This window comes from Miniopterus natalensis, chromosome 17, assembly GCF_054644295.1.
Source record: "Miniopterus natalensis isolate mMinNat1 chromosome 17, mMinNat1.hap1, whole genome shotgun sequence".
NCBI classification, from domain to species: Eukaryota; Metazoa; Chordata; class Mammalia; order Chiroptera; family Miniopteridae; genus Miniopterus; species Miniopterus natalensis.
Window position 1 is genome coordinate 3,758,338 of NC_142097.1, and position 18,175 is coordinate 3,776,512.

At 52.2% G+C, this 18,175-nt stretch overlaps 1 protein-coding gene across 1 annotated transcript; it reads left to right on the forward strand.

The window, feature by feature from the left end:
* Window positions 1-209: 209 nt before the first annotated feature.
* On the forward strand, window positions 210-17,530 carry TRIM16 (tripartite motif containing 16). The gene is made up of 6 exons (XM_087826503.1): window positions 210-791; window positions 5,988-6,083; window positions 9,345-9,578; window positions 12,202-12,367; window positions 12,826-12,921; window positions 16,894-17,530. Exons 1-6 carry the CDS (start codon window positions 312-314, stop codon window positions 17,475-17,477), a joined length of 1,656 nt encoding a protein of 551 aa, XP_087682629.1. The 5' UTR covers window positions 210-311; the 3' UTR covers window positions 17,478-17,530.
* Window positions 17,531-18,175: the final 645 nt, after the last annotated feature.

The following is an 18,175-nucleotide window of genomic DNA, read 5'->3' on the forward strand; positions in this document are numbered from 1 at the left end:
GCTGAGCCTATGGGGTCAGATTATTCACATAAGAATGGGAGTTTTGGACCAGGCCCGAGGAGAAGCCCGAGCCTGTGGGGACATCCTGAACTGCTGTCTGAAGTATGAGTAATGTAGCTGCCTTGGCGGCACCGCAGCTGGCTGCTGTCCAAGCCCTGAGCGAGTCACGACTAACCGAGCTTCCTCTGGGAGGGAGGAAACAGTTAAAGTCCTGCAGGGCTGCAGTCATCTGGGCGTGGCCCTCTGTCTGACTTGAGCTCAGGATCCTGGGCCAAGGAGCAGAGGCAGGGAAGCTCGGCAGCGCCTTCCAGATGGCTGAGCTGGACCTGATGGCTCCAGGGCCGCTGGCCGGGATCGCCGCTCACTCCCTGGCCACCCTCAGCCCGGACTCGGGGTCAGCCAGCCCGGCAGAAGAGAACAAGGGCTCCCTGGGGAGCCCCCAGGGGGAGGCTGAGGGACAGGGCGCCGGCTCTGGTGGCGAGGGAGAGGAGGAGATCCTGTGTGACTTCTGCCTCGGGGCCCGCAGGGTGAGGGCGGTGAAGTCCTGCCTGACCTGCATGGTGAACTACTGCGAGGAGCACCTGCGGCCACACCAGGAGAACAGCAAGCTGCACAGCCACCAGCTGGCCGAGCCGGCCAGGGACCGCGACCTGCGCACCTGCCCTGCCCACCGCGGCCCGCTGGTGGCCTTCTGCTGCCCCGACCGGCAGTGCATCTGCCAGGAGTGCGGCCAGGGCGAGCACAAGGGCCACGCCTCGGTCTCCCTGGATGTCGCCCGCAGGGACAAGGAGGTGGGTACTGGGGCCCCTCTGGGAGAGGGGGTGGGGAGCCGGGGAGCCCAGGGAGAGGCCGAGCCACTGCCAAGCGCCCAGGGGCGCTCACTCCACTTCTGTGCTCGGAGTTCGCCCGAGAAGGACTGTGCCCTGTTCATCCAGGGTCAGTATCTGCTTCACCTGGCGCTGGAGACGGAAGTGGGTGACCCTGTCCCCGCCCCTGGGCTGCCTCTCTGTGCCTGCCTCCTGGTGCGGCCCGGTTGCCTGCTGTTCCTCACGCCGCTTCCGCCCATTGTCCCGCCTTCGGATGTGGGGTGCAGCGATGCTCCCCTCTGCCTGGATCTCTGTGGCAGTTAACACAGTGTGAACTTGGCAGAGATTCAAGAGAGAGGAATCAAACCTTTCCCCTCATTTCTCCTTCCCTCTACCCCAAACAAGAGACCAGCAGAAAGTGCCCCCCTAGAGGTACCGGGGTGAAATTCAAGAGCTTGAAAAGTGCTAAGATAACATAGAGTTGGAAACTTCCCTCCAGGTACAATGTCAAGGGTGGCTTCACTCGGGGAAAATAAAAGCTCCTTATCAGATAGAGGTATCAGGAGGGACTGAAAAAACACCATGCTCATAGCCTGTAATTTTATTCCCATCAGATAGGGAACGGTTTCTAGAACAACTAGCCCTACAGCTGACAGCCTAGAGTTCTTGGGAATGGATTTAGCAACTTTGTAGAGCGTTTCTCAACCTTAAACTTCTGGGGAGCAGTTTTTTGTTCCAAGCGACAAAGTGCAGCTGACTCTTGTCCTATGTTCCTTATATTCACACTGAGGGTGGTCTGTCTGCACTGCGAGCGGGGTGAGGGTGGTGGGGGGTGAGGGGGTGAGAGGGTGAGAGGGTGGGCCCACCCTTGGCCCAGTCCCTGGGCAGCAGAGGAAGAAGGTTCCTGGGGAGGGCAGTTTACTTGTCAGGCCCCTCCCCCAGGCACTCTTGGGCTTAGATTCTATCCAGTGTTAGTGGGAATTGTTTTGGAAAACTCTGTGGTCCAGATGCCAACGAGTCACTGTTTCCAACTCTGGAAGCCACTCGCCACCGGTTTCTAGTGTTTCCTGTGTCAGGGAACGTCACTCCTCTCCCTACTTTCATAACCTTTCAGGCTCTGCGCTGACCGACAGATCAAAGGAAAGGCTCCGTGTAACTGAGGAAATCAGTCTTCACTGAGTACTGCTATGTGCTAAATGCTTTCCGTGGATTTCCCCACCTGGTCCTCACATAACTCTATGAGTGACGATCTTTTATCTCCACCACATTTGTCCAAACTCTTAGATACGACTAAGTCATGGAGAGAGGAATGAAAGCTTTAGGGACCCACCCTACTGGAGGAACACGAGGGCAGGACCCCAAGATCACCATATTAGAACCTGACTTTTCCTTTTGCACTAAAAACCTACCAAACACAGCAGAAATATTAAGACAAAGTGTACTGCTTTTTCCTTTGGGCATAACATCTGATTTTCATTATACTTTCCTGGAAAAGTGATGCATGTACATATTGAAAAACAATCTTCTCCAAATATTGCAGTGAATTACGGCAGGAGAAGGTCTCCCTCCCATCCTGGACTCCCATCTCCCTCCTCAGAGGCACAGGCCACCATCTACACTTCCTTCTGTTTTCTTTAAGGAATATTCTATGCCCGTGGCAGCACAGACACAATATGAATTTTAAACATGGTGTAAACTGATGCATTACAGGGATGTAGGGTAATTGCAGTTCTGAGCAGGAGGAGTTGTGTAGAGCGTGTGCGGAACCCCAAGTTCAGACGTCCTAAGAGGGGCCTGGTGAAATAAAATAAAGACAGCTACCTAAGGGTCTAGGGAAGTTTTGAGGGCTGAAAAGCAACCATGGTTATAAATACAGTGCAATAGCCCCAGCCCCAGAGTTTTGGTGATGAACCCGGTTTACAACCTCTGTGTTTTGGTCTGCCTAAGAGAGCTCTTGTCCTTTCCACCCTGTGTCCTTGTTTTCAGCTCAGATAGTCAGTTTACTCTGTGACAGCCACATTCTAGGTGGCTCTGCCAAATCTTCGGAGCCCAAAGATTTCTTGTGAGGGGCCCAGCCCAGAAGACGCAGTGCCTCGATGAGGCTGCAACTGCACCGGGATTTTTTGCAAGTTTTATTAGACTAAATTAAGGCTCTAGAAACCCAATATTCCCTTCAGCTAGCCCAAGCCTGCTGGCATTACTTGCTGAAGGTGACTTTGGATAGTGTTAAGGGCTAATTACTCAGGCAGGCGTGTTGTGCATAGAAAACTGTAAATGGCAGGGTCGGCCATAAGGACACAAAGTAGCCGAAATCCTGCATTGGTCTGCAGAGCAAGAAGCAGCGAGCCCTTTCTGAAGCTCCCCCGGCCTCCAGCTATGCCGGGGGCAAAAGTTCCCGGAGTTCGGTGCCCTGTGATTGTTCTGTTCTGCCAGCCTCTTCCTGATGGGGCCTCAGCACTTCCCTTTGCTCCAAGCCAGCTGCCCGAGCCCCTTCCTCTAAGGGCGGCTGGTCCAACTCCTCTCGCCCTCCTGACTCGCAGGCCGGCTGCTGTGGAAACGTGCACATGTGCACGCTGGTGCGGTCTGCGCTCCTCCTGACCGCTTCCGTTTGTCCTGACCCACAGAGTGCACAGGGTTCTTTCTTGCTTTTCCTCAAGCTTATCAAACATTTTGGAGTGCTTCCTACGGGCTGTCAGGCTCCCCGTCTATCCTCGGGGAGTGTGGACCCTGATCAGGAAGCCGAGCACATTCCGGGGCTCCCTGGAATGCCAAAGGGCTGGGGCAGCACAGGCCGTGGCCGTGAGGTCAGGGCAGGGTTCTGATCTGGGCCCTGTCTCGGGTCTTGAAGTCCATTCGTGACAGGCCATTACATTCAACATCAGCGTTGGTTCCAGAAAGTTCAGAACTGTGTGCTGCCCGCAGACAGTGTCCACACAGAACAGCAGCGAAGTTTCTGAGAGCCGCAGGGATTCGTGCATCTCCGGAGAGCAGGTGGCCAGCATTGCTCACAGCCTGTTTGCTGGCATCCAGAAGATGGGTGGCGGAAGGCCACTCAGGAAAGGAATTTATTTAGAGATTTTGAGGAATGCCTTGGACTCAGTATTATGCAACTTGTTTTTGTTAAACAGTCTCCCAGGCTGGATGTCTTTCAAGAGCAGCGAGGATGTCTTATTTCACTGGACTAGCATGTAGCAGGTTCTGACCAATAACAGGAGTGAAGTCAGATGGAAACCAAATGTAAACACTCCAGCAGGACCAGCATCTCGTGGTTGGAAATACAGAGGAACTAAGACCATTGGGAATTTTCTTCTCTTTTCTCATGCTCTCTGCTCTTCCTATTTGCATCTCTGACCTGGCTCCTGGCCACCAAGCTCTGGGTGGCTACCTTTGCCCTGTAGATAGAAGCAAGGACAATTCTGTTGACATTCCTGAGGCCCTGCACCAAGGGAGACACTAAATGACTTGACACAGGTTGTATGGCCAGCAGCCGCAGGCAAGTATGGTACCCTTTGCATATTTGTCACTGCCCTGCTGAAGAGGCGGGACGCTCTGTGCCCTTCAACATAGGGCCCTCTGCGCTCATGGATGCCCCCTCCTGCTCTGGCACCTTGGCTGGGATGGGAGTGGCTGGCATTCTGGGAAACCCTGAAGCCAGAGTATGAGCCACCCATTATTTTCTAAGAGAGGAACAACTGGAGATACTGGTTTCTCAAAGCGATCCCACCTCTGTGGTAAACAGGAGTGGCTGCCCTTGGGGTGACTCACTCAGAGAGGTCACCATTAGGGACGTAGGAGCCTTTTGCTCTTGTTATGGCCGTTTGCAGAGAGCGAGAGAAGTGCCTCCCTGGAGATCTCTGGGGTCTCCCTGCGGCTCTGGGCCACGCTGGGCTATTTTACCAGTTCTCGCACTGCCGGGGGTTCTGCTGGGTCTGCCTCCACCTTAATCAGCCACTCGTGTCTCCTTCCGCCCCCTCTGGAACCGGTCACTGCGCAAGCCTTTTCCACAGGTCAGGATTATACAAGTGCCCCAAATAGGCCAGGTGCCCCCCCCCCTTCACTCCTGGGCGTCAGGTCTCAGGTCTCAGGAGTGGGAGGTCACTGGGTTCCCAGGCTCCAAGTCAGCGCCCCAGAGCCTGAGCAAAGGATCCCTGCCCACAGCTCCCTCGCCCAGAGGCATGAAACTCCCCCAGGTTTCAGTGGGAGAAAGGAGAGACTTCATTTATAGCCTCGGAGCTCTATTAGGGCTTAATGACTCAGCTTTAAGTGCAGCGTAACCTATTCAGAGCAACCAGAGCTATTCTTTTTTTTTGCTGTCTCATGCCCTTGTGGAAGCAGGAGAGTGACAGGGCCTCTGACATTTTCAAAGGCTTAAGTTTCATGCCTTGGCACACTTTGTGGCAGAAAGGGCGTCCCAGGAGGGGAGAGTGGAGCTGGCAGTGGGGTCGGAGCAGGTGGACTTGCCTCGGCTGGCCGCTGTGCCCGCCTCCAGGGGGAAGGAGACTCGCGGGGGAGCCGCCATGGCAGCCCTAGCAAGGGCAAGGAGGGCCCCGGCGGCACTGGCACGGGCACAGCACCCACAGCGCACCAGCTACTGGGCACAGTCTCATTAACGCGCTGTCCCCGTCAGCCCTCACAGAAGCGCCACCAGTTAGGCGCTTCACAGGTGAAGAAGTGGGAGTCCGGAGATGTTCAGTAGACTTTTCCCAAGTCTCGGCTGCTAAATAGAAAACCTGGGATCCCCGCCATCAGCTCCAAGCCCCATGCTCCCTGTTAGGTTATTCTGGGTCCGAAGGCCTGGGCTTAACTCCACTGTTCAACTGCGTGACCTTGGATAGGTGGCTTGATTTTATTATGTGTGAAATGGAGACAGTGACCTTTACATATGGGTACGGTTAGGATGATTTGAGGTAATCCATATTACTGCTTAAAATAATGACCAGCGTGGCACAGTGTATGTGCTCCCCATATTTTAGCCAATTCCTGCTGAGTTCAGCCCCAGGAGGTTCTGGCGCACGGATGACCTTTGCGCCTCCGTTTAGGGTGCTCTGGGCTCACTTCTGAGAGCAGCTTCTGAGGCCAAACTCTCCTTTCTGTGGAAGTAAGGGGAGGGCGCTGTTGCTCCTGGGACCTTCTGTGAGCACTGCCTCCTTCCTGCTTAACGCTGTCTTTTTCTTTTCTTAGGCTGAGCTTCGGAGCACCCAGCTAGACCTGGAGCGGAAACTCAAATTGAATGAAAACGCCATCGCCAGGCTCCAAGCCAATCATAAATCCGTTTTGGTAAGGCTGGTCGGGGTCACCTGTCAGGCTGCCGTACATGCCCGGATGCAGCTGCAGGCTCAGCGAGGCCCAGCAGGTTCAGCCTCCATGTCCGTGGGCTCCTAGGTCTCTCAGCAAATGAGAATGAGAGGTATAGACACAGCCAGCTGCACCCCTGGGTGGCCTAACCTGCTGTTGGGATTGGCTATGAAAGTAGTTTACGGCTCAAAATTGGCAAGTGAGTTACTTTTTCATAATATAGAGCAGAAGCAAGACTAGGTCTGTAATAACAGCATTTAAAAAAAATATCTTTATTGATTTCAGAGAGAGGAAGGGAGAGAGAGAGAGATAGAAACATCAGTGATGAGAGAGTCATTGATCGGCTGCCCCCTGCACGCCCCCGACTGGGGATTAAGCCTGCAACCTGGGCCTGTGCCCTGACCGGGAATCGAACTTCGATTTCCTGGATCCCAGGTCGATGTTCAACCACTGAGCCACGCCTGGCCGGGCAATAATAGCATTTTTGTTCTTACATTTCTGTATGCTTTCTTGATCAGGACAAAAGGGTGTGGGGGAGTTAGGGGGTTGTTTAGATAGAGCTCCAGGAATTATACGTAATCTTGGCTTCTCCACCTCCATGTGAGTGTCACTAGTCCTATGTCCTGGCAACCAGAAAAGAGAGTTGAAAACTGCTAATTAGTGGATGATACTTGTTAAGGTCAGTGGTATACAGGCTACTTAGTTTTAGGCTCTCTGGTTTTATGACCACTTTCCATATAAACTCTATGTAGACCCAAACAGTTCCACAAATGCTTCTCATTAGTGGTAAACCAATAACCATCACTCAGAAGAGAATGCAATACATCTATCCTATGACAGTGAATCAGCAGTGTTATTTTTGTATACCAAGAATGATTCTATCCCATCCATCCATCCATCCACCCACCCAACCATCCGTCCGTCCATCCATCCATCCATCCATCCATCCATCCATCCATCCATCCACCCACCCACCCACCTACCCACCCACCCATGTGTAATACGTGTATTCATTTCAACTTAATTTTCTCCTCAGTGTTTATAACTAAGTGCTACTGAACGGTAAATACTTCTTTCTTATGCACATAATCTTATGAAAGAAGAAAAACAATTGCCCATTTAAAGCCCTATAAACCTTCAGAGATTGTTGATTTCCAATCTCAGCGTAATCTGGAGAACCACACAGAGCACCTTGCCTTTCCCAGTTCTTTAATTTTCAGACACTTTGGTCCCTATGCAGCTCTTTTCAGAATTGCCTGGTAACCGAGGGAGGTAGTTATCATAATGTCACCGTGTACAAGGGACATGAAGACAGAGAGATAAGACTTGTCTGGGACCCCTAGATGGATGAAACAGGTGAACCTGGGATTGTTGCTCCCTTGGCCTAAAAACGACTCAGTCCATCGACAGGCATGTGCACCATAATCTTCAACTCTTTACCTTTGGTACTTTGATGTGTTTGTGGCCCCTCCTTTCCATAGTCTTTATTTGTCATCATTTGGGCAGTAAATTATATGTTTATACATTCCATTTAGATGCAAAGAAGTACATCCATGGGAAGGCTTAGGAATGAGAGGCTACACAGGACAGCGGAAGAGTAAACCCACCAGCATCATTTGAGGCCTTCCTCAGGAGGGCCACAGCGGAGCGGGGTTTGCACCTGAAGTTTGTCTTTAGTCTTATGCCTCTGAGCTTCATGCTATCATGCTCCCTACATGTCATCATTGTAGGGAGTAAATGGATTCCTCTCCTTTCCCATAATACCCCGGGCCCAACCAACATTGTCTCGCAAACAAGCGTTTGCAAAGCTAACAGGGAAGCAGGCATCCTGACCACAGGGACTAGAGATTATAACTCTGAAGACAGAATCAGAAACCAGCCATGTATAGCCAAAGAGTGACTCAGCTTGTTAGCACCAATAGAAGTTTCTTTTTTTTCTATTCCTTTTCTCATAAAAACCCCTTGCTCTCATCCTGTAACTGGGACACCATTTAGGTTTCTGCCTGAATCTGTGCTCCCTGAGCTGCAGTTCTTTTTGATTCCAAATAAATGCTTGTTGCCTCTGAAGAAAGAGTGAAGATAGGTAATATATAAAATGAAGTCACTTTCAGAAACCTGATAAAACTGTTAACATTGTGAAGGCGGAGGCATGAGGCGAGACTCTACTCTTGTCCTAACTATACTGGGAACTTAAACTTTTTCAACTTTCCAGTCCTGTGTCAATGCCTGGATATACATCTGGGCACACACCAGACCTCCAGATGACCCTCTGATTATCCCCGTGAAGGACTCACATATCCAGGCCACCTGACATCCGCGTGACATCCATTATACAGACCACTGGGTGTGACCAGATCTCCTGGGACCATCCTCTAGACCACCAGGCATCCACCATCCAGACCACCTACCATCTGACTGATAACCTTTCTGGACCAATTCTAGGGCTAAGAATGCTGTCTTTTTACTATACTTTAAGAACTCTTAACTGTACTAAAAAAGAACTTTTTACTAGAAGAACCGTCAGCGCCAGTACTTAAGAACTACCAATGAGAGGAGGAAACCGTTTACAACTTGGTTGATATTGTAAATAGGACACTGACTGAAGGCAGTTTTGCAGGGCGCTCGCCCTGTGAAAGTTCAGAGTCCCACATGCACAAGCGCAATCCTGACAGTTATCACGCCGAGTTTGTTTTATGTTATTTGAATGTAGCACTCAGTCTGCACGGGTGGGCTCCTCCTGTGGGCACCAACACACACCCTAAACAGTCGTGCCTGGTAGGACGCCCTGACCTAGGATGTGCTTTGGGCTCTGGTGCCTGCAGTGGGCAGTTTAACAGGCAGCAAATGCTAAGGAAGCTGGTTTATGCTATAGACTTTTACAAAGAAGCCCAATGATCAATTTACCACAATAAATATAACTACCAAGTACGCTGAATACTTGAATTGCCCTGGTAGAAAACTTGGGTTCAGAACCTTGAGTAGCAGCCCGGCTGTCGGAGCTGGAAGGCCACTCTCTCTGCAGTGGGAGAGACTGCGTTAAAGATGGGTAAACAAGGACTTACACACTGGGGAGCAGGCCTTTTCTTCCAGGAACCCAGAGTCACATGAGAATAAAAGCTTCCGTTTATAATAGAAAATTGCTCCGTAATGTACAGGTCTGACAGATTTGCATTTCTGTGTGCTGAGCGTTGAGCTTTGATGAAGCCCGAGCCCTGCTAACAGGCCCTCTGCTGCCCCCATCAGGTGTCGGTGTCGGAGGTGAAGATGGTGGCTGAGGAGCAGTTTGGGGAGCTCCTTGCTGCCATGAGGAAGGCCCAGGCCGACGTGATGCTCTTCTTGGAGGAGAAGGAACAGGCTGCGCTGAGCCAGGCCAATGGCATCAAGACGCACCTGGAGCACAGGACTGCGGAGATGGAGAGGAGCAGGCAGGAGCTGGCGAGGATTGCCGCCATCGGCAACACCGTGCTGTTCCTGGAGGTGCGGCGGGCTGGGGCCGAGGTGTCCGCCAGCGAAACTAACGCCAGGGGCTCACTGGTGGATGTGCGGATAGAACCGCTCTTAGATCAGTGGGGTGCATGGGGAGCCCTGGGGACAGAGAGAGGCAGGTCCCGACTCAGAGTACAGGAGTGCAGGAAGGAAGGGCAGGGGGACTTCCCGGAGCGGGGAGCTGGAACCAGGTCATGGCAGATGAGTACTGCCCAAGGAGAAGTATGTCCAGGAGAGCTGTGAGGAAGCAGGCATGCGGGAGAGAGCTGAGAAAACAGGCATGCAGGAGAGAGCTGTGAGGAAGCAGGCATGCGGGAGAGAGCTGAGGAAGCAGGCATGCAGGAGAGAGCTGAGGAAGCAGGCATGCAGGAGAGAGCTGAGGAAGCAGGCATGCAGGAGAGAGCTGAGGAAGCAGGCATGCAGGAGAGAGCTGAGGAAGCAGGCATGCAGGAGAGAGCTGTGAGGAAGCAGGCATGCGGGAGAGAGCTGAGAAAACAGGCATGCAGGAGAGAGCTGTGAGGAAGCAGGCATGCAGGAGAGAGCTGTGAGGAAGCAGGCATGCGGGAGAGAGCTGAGAAAGCAGGCATGCGGGAGAGAGCTGAGGAAGCAGGCATGAGGGAGAGAGCTGAGGAAGCAGGCATGCGGGAGAGAGCTGAGGAAGCAGGCATGCGGGAGAGAGCTGAGGAAGCAGGCATGCGGGAGAGAGCTGAGGAAGCAGGCATGCGGGAGAGAGCTGAGGAAGCAGGCATGAGGGAGAGAGCTGAGGAAGCAGGCATGCAGGAGAGAGCTGTGAGGAAGCAGGCATGCAGGAGAGAGCTGAGGAAGCAGGCATGCGGGAGAGAGCTGAGGAAGCAGGCATGCGGGAGAGAGCTGTGAGGAAGCAGGCATGCAGGAGAGAGCTGAGGAAGCAGGCATGCAGGAGAGAGCTGTGAGGAAGCAGGCATGCGGGAGAGAGCTGAGGAAGCAGGCATGCAGGAGAGGGCTGTGAGGAAGCAGGCATGCGGGAGAGAGCTGAGGAAGCAGGCATGCAGGAGAGAGCTGTGAGGAAGCAGGCATGCGGGAGAGAGCTGAGGAAGCAGGCATGCAGGAGAGAGCTGAGGAAGCAGGCATGCAGGAGAGAGCTGTGAGGAAGCAGGCATGCGGGAGAGAGCTGAGGAAGCAGGCATGCAGGAGAGAGCTGTGAGGAAGCAGGCATGCGGGAGAGAGCTGAGGAAGCAGGCATGCAGGAGAGGGCTGTGAGGAAGCAGGCATGCGGGAGAGAGCTGAGGAAGCAGGCATGAGGGAGAGAGCTGAGGAAGCAGGCATGCAGGAGAGAGCTGAGGAAGCAGGCATGCAGGAGAGAGCTGAGGAAGCAGGCATGCAGGAGAGAGCTGTGAGGAATCACAACTGCTTTGGGGGATTAGACACTTTCACAAACAGTGGGAGAGGAGGCTGTCTGGCTGTGAGAGGTTTGCTCTTCATCAGGGAGTCACAGAAGCCGGTGGAGGGCTCCAGATGGGGAGGGGTGAACAGAGCAGTGTCCTTAGGACCCTCTGACAGTGCTGAGGAGGCCTGCCTGGCAGGGGTGAGGCTGGAGGCCTGTTCGCCAGCTGGTGCTGGGCGATGGAGGAAGGCCCGTGAGTGGATGAGACTTCATAACAATGGACAGGACATTCGGGTACATGGCAGGAGAGCCAGACTGAGCATGTGTAATATTGCAGGGAAGGGGCACTAGGTCGGCATAAATTCTGTCACCTCAGGTCTGTCACTAATAGCTGTTTAGTTTTTAGCAAGTCACTTAACTTTTCTGGGTCTCAAATGCCTCATTTATCGAACAATCAGGTCAGAGTAAGTGATTAATTCCTTCAGGTCTAATATCCCTAAATACAGACAGTTTTCCTCTCTTGCATTAAAAAAGAATTCCCTTCCGGCTACAACAAACATAAATGTTTACTGTGAAAAAACAGAAAAACATGAAGGAAAAGAGTCACCCACACGCCCACCACCCAGCCAGGCAGAGTTAACCCGGCAACGAAAGAGAGAAGCAAAGACAAAAATACGACGGAAGTCTTTTTCTCAATTCCTTGTTTTCCAATATCAAAACGTGAAGAAAATACGAATCGAAATTGACTTTCAATCTCTGAATCACAGTACAAGAATTAGAGAAAACTGTGTTTGGATCGAATTGACAGGGAGAAGGCAGCCAGTGTTCCTGTCAGGTCTCATTTGTGCATCTTCTGAGTGCCGCACCCGGTCCTCCATTCCCTATTGTGGCTTGTGTTTAAATTCTTTTTAAAAGGTCCTGAGGGTATGAGCATAGCAGGGATGTGACCTCCTTTGCGCTGTTGGCATAAAAGGTGCTTTTGGTTTTTTTGGTTTCCAGCCTGGGCTGGGTACTGGAATTGCTCATAGGCGTCTAGTAGCTCTTGATTTTTAAAAACCCACTTTCCCAGTTTAAAAAATAAATGTTTTCTATGCTGTTAGCCCCTGAGCTGCACATGTGACACACCTAGTTTGTGAAGTGTACATTGCCATCGACCCATTTTATAGCGGCAGAGAGGGACGGGATGAGGAGAGCAGCCAGTTTAAGAAACACAGGAGCCAGGGCAAGCTCTGCCACGCTTCCTTCCTGCAGGAGTACTGCAAGTTCAAGAGCACGGAGGACGGTGCCTTCCCCAGCGTCTACATAGGGCTCAAGGACAAGCTCTCAGGCATCTGCAAGGTCATCACGGACTCCACTGTGCACCTGATCCAGCTGCTGCACAACTATAAGGAAAAGCTCCAGGAGTTCGCGAAGGGAGGTGAGAAACTGTGTGGGCTTGGCACGTGTGTCCCTCAGAGCGCTGATGGGGAAGGTGAGGGAGAGCGCCAGGGAGGGCAATCAGGGCGACGTCTCATGTTCAAAGCCATCTTTCGCCAAACTGTTACTAATGGACATGTCTTGATTTCCTTTCACAATCGAGACCCAGATAAGGTGGGTCAGTCACATGCCACTGGCTGACATTTCCAGGCCCAGCTTCTCCGATTCCTAATGCCTACGCTTTTAGGTGAAACCCCAGTCAGTCTGGGATCTTTCTCAGCCTGTTTTGCTTTACCCATGAAAGAAATGTGGCCCATTGAACATGGTTCTCTGAGACGTGATGAGGCTCAGCCCCATTTTCCTCCAGGACATCTGGGGAAACCTGGCTGGGAAGACCTGCTTCTTAAGTTCTCCTGGCCACCGGGACAGGTGTGCATTCACAACTCTCTGATTTTCCAGAGGAATATGACATCAGAACTCAAGTGTCAGCTGTTGTTGAGCGCAAGTATTGGACCTCAAAACCCGAGCCCAGCACCAGGCAGCAGTTCCTGCAATGTAAGTTGTGAGCAGCCCTCTCCCCCTCAGTTACTGATGCCAGTATAATGCTCTGCTGAACCAAGAATGCCATCTCTCACGTAGGTTCCAGGTTCTTGCAATCTTTGGTCTATTCCTAAAAGATACACTTAAAAAATTTAATTAAAAATGTTTTTATCTTTTCATTTTGAAACTATTTCAAACTTATAGAAACATTGCAAAAATAGGACAAAGAATTCCCATGTACTTTTCATCCAGCTTCTCCAAATGTTAACACTTTGCATAACTACATTGATCAAAACCAGGAAATAAACGTTGTTGCTACAATGCTATTAACTAATCTACAAAATTTATTCAAGTTTCACTCAGTGTTCTAACCAATGTCCTTTTTTGGCCTAATGTCTGATCCAGGATCACAGATGTTTCCATGCCCCCTTAGTCTCCCCCAGTCTGGGTCTGGTCCCTTAGTCTTTTTTTGTCTTTCATGACCTTGGCACTTTTGTAGAGCCTGGCTAGGTGCCAAATGGTTCCCGGTTAAGTCTGGCTTGGCCAGAATTGCATAACACATTGTCCTGTCACTATGTGGTATTGATGTGGTCTGTAGCATTATTAACACACTGAACTTCCAATCAACACTTCATTGTGGTTAACAAGCCAGTGAGGTTTCATCCCCTAGTAGAGGAAGGACTGCATCTGCATGTTAAGGCACATCTTTTATTTTTAAATTTTAATTTTGTTTAAAATATTACAGATGTCTCTTTTTCTCCCCAATGACCCATTCCACCCCGTCCCCTCCCCCTCCCCACCATTGTCTGTGTCCTTGGCTTGTGTATATATGCATATAAATTCTTTGGTTACTCTCTCCCCCTGCACCCACTCGCCCTCCTCCATCCCTCTGACATTCGTCAGTCTGATCTGTGCTTCCATGTCATTGAATCTGTTCTGTTCATCAGTGTATTAAGTTCTTTAGATTCCACGTATAAGCGAGATCATGTGATGTTTGTCTTTCTCTGCCTGGCTTATTTCACTCAGCATAATATTCTCCAGGTCCATCCATACTGTCCCAAAGGGTACAAGATCCTTCTTCTTTACAGCTGCATAGTATTCCATGGTGTAAATGTCCCACAGCTTTTTATCCACTCATCTACTGATGGGCACTTGGGCTGTTTCCAGATCTTAGCTATTGTAAACTGTGAGGCTCATCTTTATGACATCTGGCTAGTTCATCTTTTTGGAACATGCCATTGAACTCTGCTTCTAATTGTTTCTGGGGGTGACTACTGGCTAACCAACTCCTGGACCCCCTTTTCTCTGGTTATCACATGTAGCCCCGGTTCTGATGCCTGTCTCCCATTCCTGCTATAGCCCTGACTTTTCCCAGGACCTCTTGGTTTGCACATAGCTTCCATTGTTTATTCTTTCCTTCTTCCTGGCAGAACATCTATATTTCACAAACAGATATAATCAACACAAGAAGCCAAATACTCTTCATTCTTAACATTAAAATAAAAATGATACATATCCTATTATAATCTTTTTTATTCTGCATGATGAATACCTTTTTGTACACCTAATAGGAACTATTTCTCTTTGAGTGTTATGAAGCTTTAACCTTTTACAGACTCAGATTGCTTCACTTTTCAAAGTTCTAGGGCTCAAACTGCCAACTTGACCAGCTGGAGTCACTTGTATGCTGGCCTCTCCTTCAAACACTGATATTCTGCCCTTGACAGTCCTAAAAGTATCATTGCTTCCTGGAACTAACAGAATGTTCCAGACCCATTCTGGCTTTCTTGTCTCGAAACACAGAATCACCTGCCCTCCTGGAAGTCCTTCGTCCCCTTAAATGAGAGGAATATTATTGTTCAATATATGATGCCAAGGGTTGCCAAAGGAGTTGGTGTTGGGTAAAAGTTCTGCTGCGGATACTGTTGTGGCCACTTTTAGTAACAGCTGCAGACTATATGCCTTTGATGGTCCTTAGTTTACACTTATCTTTCCGTTTAACTTCTTGCACTGCTGTGTCATTTTCTTCCAGGAGGTGGTCTCACTGATTACTAGGTATTTCTCTTACTGAAGGCATTTGGAAAGCTCTGGGTTAAACTAAGATCATTTTTTAAGTTAATGGATTTAAAAAAAGTCTTTAATATGCTAATTAATTTGGCAAGTATATACTGTGCATCTTCTCTGAGCTAAACCCCAGGTTAGAGTCCCATATAAAATGAGCTTCTTACAGATAAGGACAAGCATGAAACAAGCACTCAAATAGATTATTACACATCGTGATGAGTAGCACAAAGTGTAAAAAGCCAGGGTGCTCTGAGAGTCGGTGATTGGGAGTGATTCAGATAAGGGAGTCACAGAGAGCCTCGATGAGGACATGAACCCTCAGCCGCAACCTGAAAGGATCAGTGGGGATCCCTCGACTCAGGTTGGAGTGACGATGACATCTCCAGGGGAATGGTCTGTGCTAAGCCCTGAAGTGGGTTCAGTGTTGGGCAGGTTTGAGGTCAGGGTGCTGGAGAGGGCAGGAGACAAGGCTAGAGACACAGACAAGGACCAGTCATGCAGGGCCAGGTAGGCCAGGATGAGGGATCACTGCTTTATCCTAAGAGCAAGGGGCACCATCAAAGGGCTGTAAGCTGGGTGACATGATTTACCCTAGCCTACATCCTGAAACAAGCACTGTGGCTCCATCATGGGGAAGGTAATGAAAGGGGCCATGGGAGAGCAACGTGACCAGCAAGGAGCCTATGACCCTAGTCTGGGCGAGACTTGTGGTGCCTTACATGGGGGGGGGGGGGGGAGAAGCATGATAGCAAAAGAAATGTTGAAAATAACAGTGAGATTCAAGCAACTGCGTGCATGCAGGCACTGTCATTTTCTGGGACTGGGAAGAGGAGATGTGTGGGGATTGTTTGAGAGCTCACCAGGCTAAATATTGGTCAATGGATGAAATGTGGGTATATAAGTGCCTGTTCCCCCAAACCCTTGCCAACACTGAGTAGAACAGTGCCTGGTCTTCAGCACATTTGTTGAATGAATGAGTAAGTGAACCAATGGATTTCATTTCTTAATTCAGTTCAGCAAATAATACAGGAAATGCCAAACAATTTGAGCTTCAGGAAGGAAGTGTAGTGACTTGTTCAACAGGGTCTGGGACCACTTCCAACACGGGTGTGGTAGTGGGGGGGGTTTCCCCAGCAAGCGATTCTCCACAACACCAGCTGAGTATCCAGAATTTAACTCCATTCAGACACTACCTACCTGGAGACGGTCATATCCCACAGGTTAAGGGCTTAGTCCCACCAGACAACCCCCCCTTCAGATGCTGTTCACAAGGAGCGGGTTACCCACAACTTCTGTAGGACTCGGCTGCAAATCGGAGGTTCCCATGACCCCGTCCTTTGTCAGAGCAGCTCACAGAGCTAGGGAAACACTCGCCTACGTTTACTAGTATATTAAAGGACATGATAAAGGATATAGGTGAGGCCTGGGAGGGTCCCCGTGGAGCTGGGGTGCATCACGTCCCAGGGTGGGTGTTTACCTGCCTGAAGCTCTTAGAAGCCCCTGCTGATGGGATTCTTCATGGCGCTATCAGTTACTCACTCCATTTCCTGCCCCTCTCCCTTCTCCGGAGAAGTGGGGCCCGGCTGAAAATTCCAAGCTTCTAATCAGGGCCTGGTGTCTGCGGTGACAAGTCCCCACCCAGGAGCCATCCCGGGGCCCACCCGGAGTCACCTCATCAGAACTGAAGACAGTCCCGTCAGCGGGGAAATGCCCAGGGTTGCAGGAGCCCTGCGCAGGAAGGGGCAGGGACAGGGGCCCAGCGCGTATTATTAGAGCCACACTACCCGGTCGCGTCCTGTTTTCTGGTTTTGCCCTTCCTCCCGGGGGCACGGCGCCCGGGCAGCGGGGCAGAGGTGGGCGTGTCCTCGGGCTCCGGCCGCTGGTCAGGTCTGACCGCTCCCCCGGCTTCTGTTCTCTCCTCAGACGCGTGCGACATCTCCTTTGACCCGGACACGGCGCACAGGTACCTGCGGCTGCAGGACGACAACCGCAAGGTGACCAACACGACGCCCTGGGAGCACCCGTACCCGGACCTCCCCAGCAGGTTCCTGCACTGGCGGCAGGTGCTGTCGCAGCAGAGCCTGTACCTGCACAGGTACTACTTCGAGGTCGAGACCTCCGGCGCGGGCACCTACGTGGGCCTGACCTGCAAGGGCATCGACCGGCAGGGGGAGGGGCGCAACAGCTGCATCTCGGGGAACGACTTCTCCTGGAGCCTGCACTGCAGCGGGCGCGCGTTCGCCGCCTGGCACAGCGACGCCGAGACGCCGCTGGCCGCCCGCGCCTTCCGCAGGCTGGGCGTCTACGTCAGCTTCCCGCGCGGCGAGCTCGCCTTCTACGGCGTGGAGCGCGGCGCCATGACGCTGCTGCACCGGTTCCGCTGCGAGTTCTCCGAGCCGGTCTACCCGGCCTTCTGGCTCTCCAAGAAGGACGACAGCGTGCGCATCGTGGACCTGGGCGAGGAGCCCGAGGAGCCCGCGCCGGCCCCCGCGGGGGCTGCTCCGTAGGCGCCGGCGCCCCCGTCCGGACGTTCACCGACCTCGGGGCAGCCGCCTGCCCTCCGACGGCAACCTGGGGGGGCCGAGATCCGTGCCGGGGGGCGGGGGGGGCAGCGGGCTTTGGAGACGGTGCGGGTCTGTGATCGAGGACGACGGCCCCTGGTTTGGCCCGCGCGCCACCCGTGCGGCGCTGCGCCTGAGGTCACGCGCATTTGCGGCCCGCTGAGTGACTTCTCGCGTCTGCGCACGTGCAGCCCGGTTAGTGACTTCTCGCGTCTGCGCACGCGCAGCCGGGGTAGTGACCTCTGGTCTGCCTCTGGTCTGCGCAGGTGCAGCCCCGCTGAGCGACGTCTCGCGTCTGCGCAGGTGCAGCCCCGCTGAGCGACGTCTCGCGTCTGCGCAGGTGCAGCCCCGCTGAGCGACGTCTCGCGTCTGCGCAGGTGCAGCCCCGCTGAGCGACGTCCTGCATCTGCGCACGTGCAGCCCCGCTGAGCGACGTCCTGCGTCTGCGCAGGTGGCCGGCAGGTTGCTCCCGGGGCTGGTCACCAGGAGCCTTCAGAGAGATCAGAAAGATCACGGAGTAATCGCAATAAATGGCTAACTTTCTGAGCACTTCCTCCGTCCCAGACACTGCGCTGAGTGCTCCCTGTGCGTCCCCCGGGACCCTCGTACAGCCCCGTGGGCGGGTGCCCTGTCGGCCCCAGCGT

Excerpts from the sequence above, each read along its gene's own strand:
- TRIM16 (XM_087826503.1), top strand. The coding sequence starts at position 312 with ATGGCTGAGCTGGACCTGATGGCTCCAGGGCCGCTGGCCGGGATCGCC. Across the intron at positions 9,579-12,201 it reads ACACCGTGCTGTTCCTGGAG|GAGTACTGCAAGTTCAAGAG; the intron begins GTGCGGCGGGCT and ends TCCTTCCTGCAG. Across the intron at positions 12,368-12,825 it reads CCAGGAGTTCGCGAAGGGAG|AGGAATATGACATCAGAACT; the intron begins GTGAGAAACTGT and ends CTGATTTTCCAG.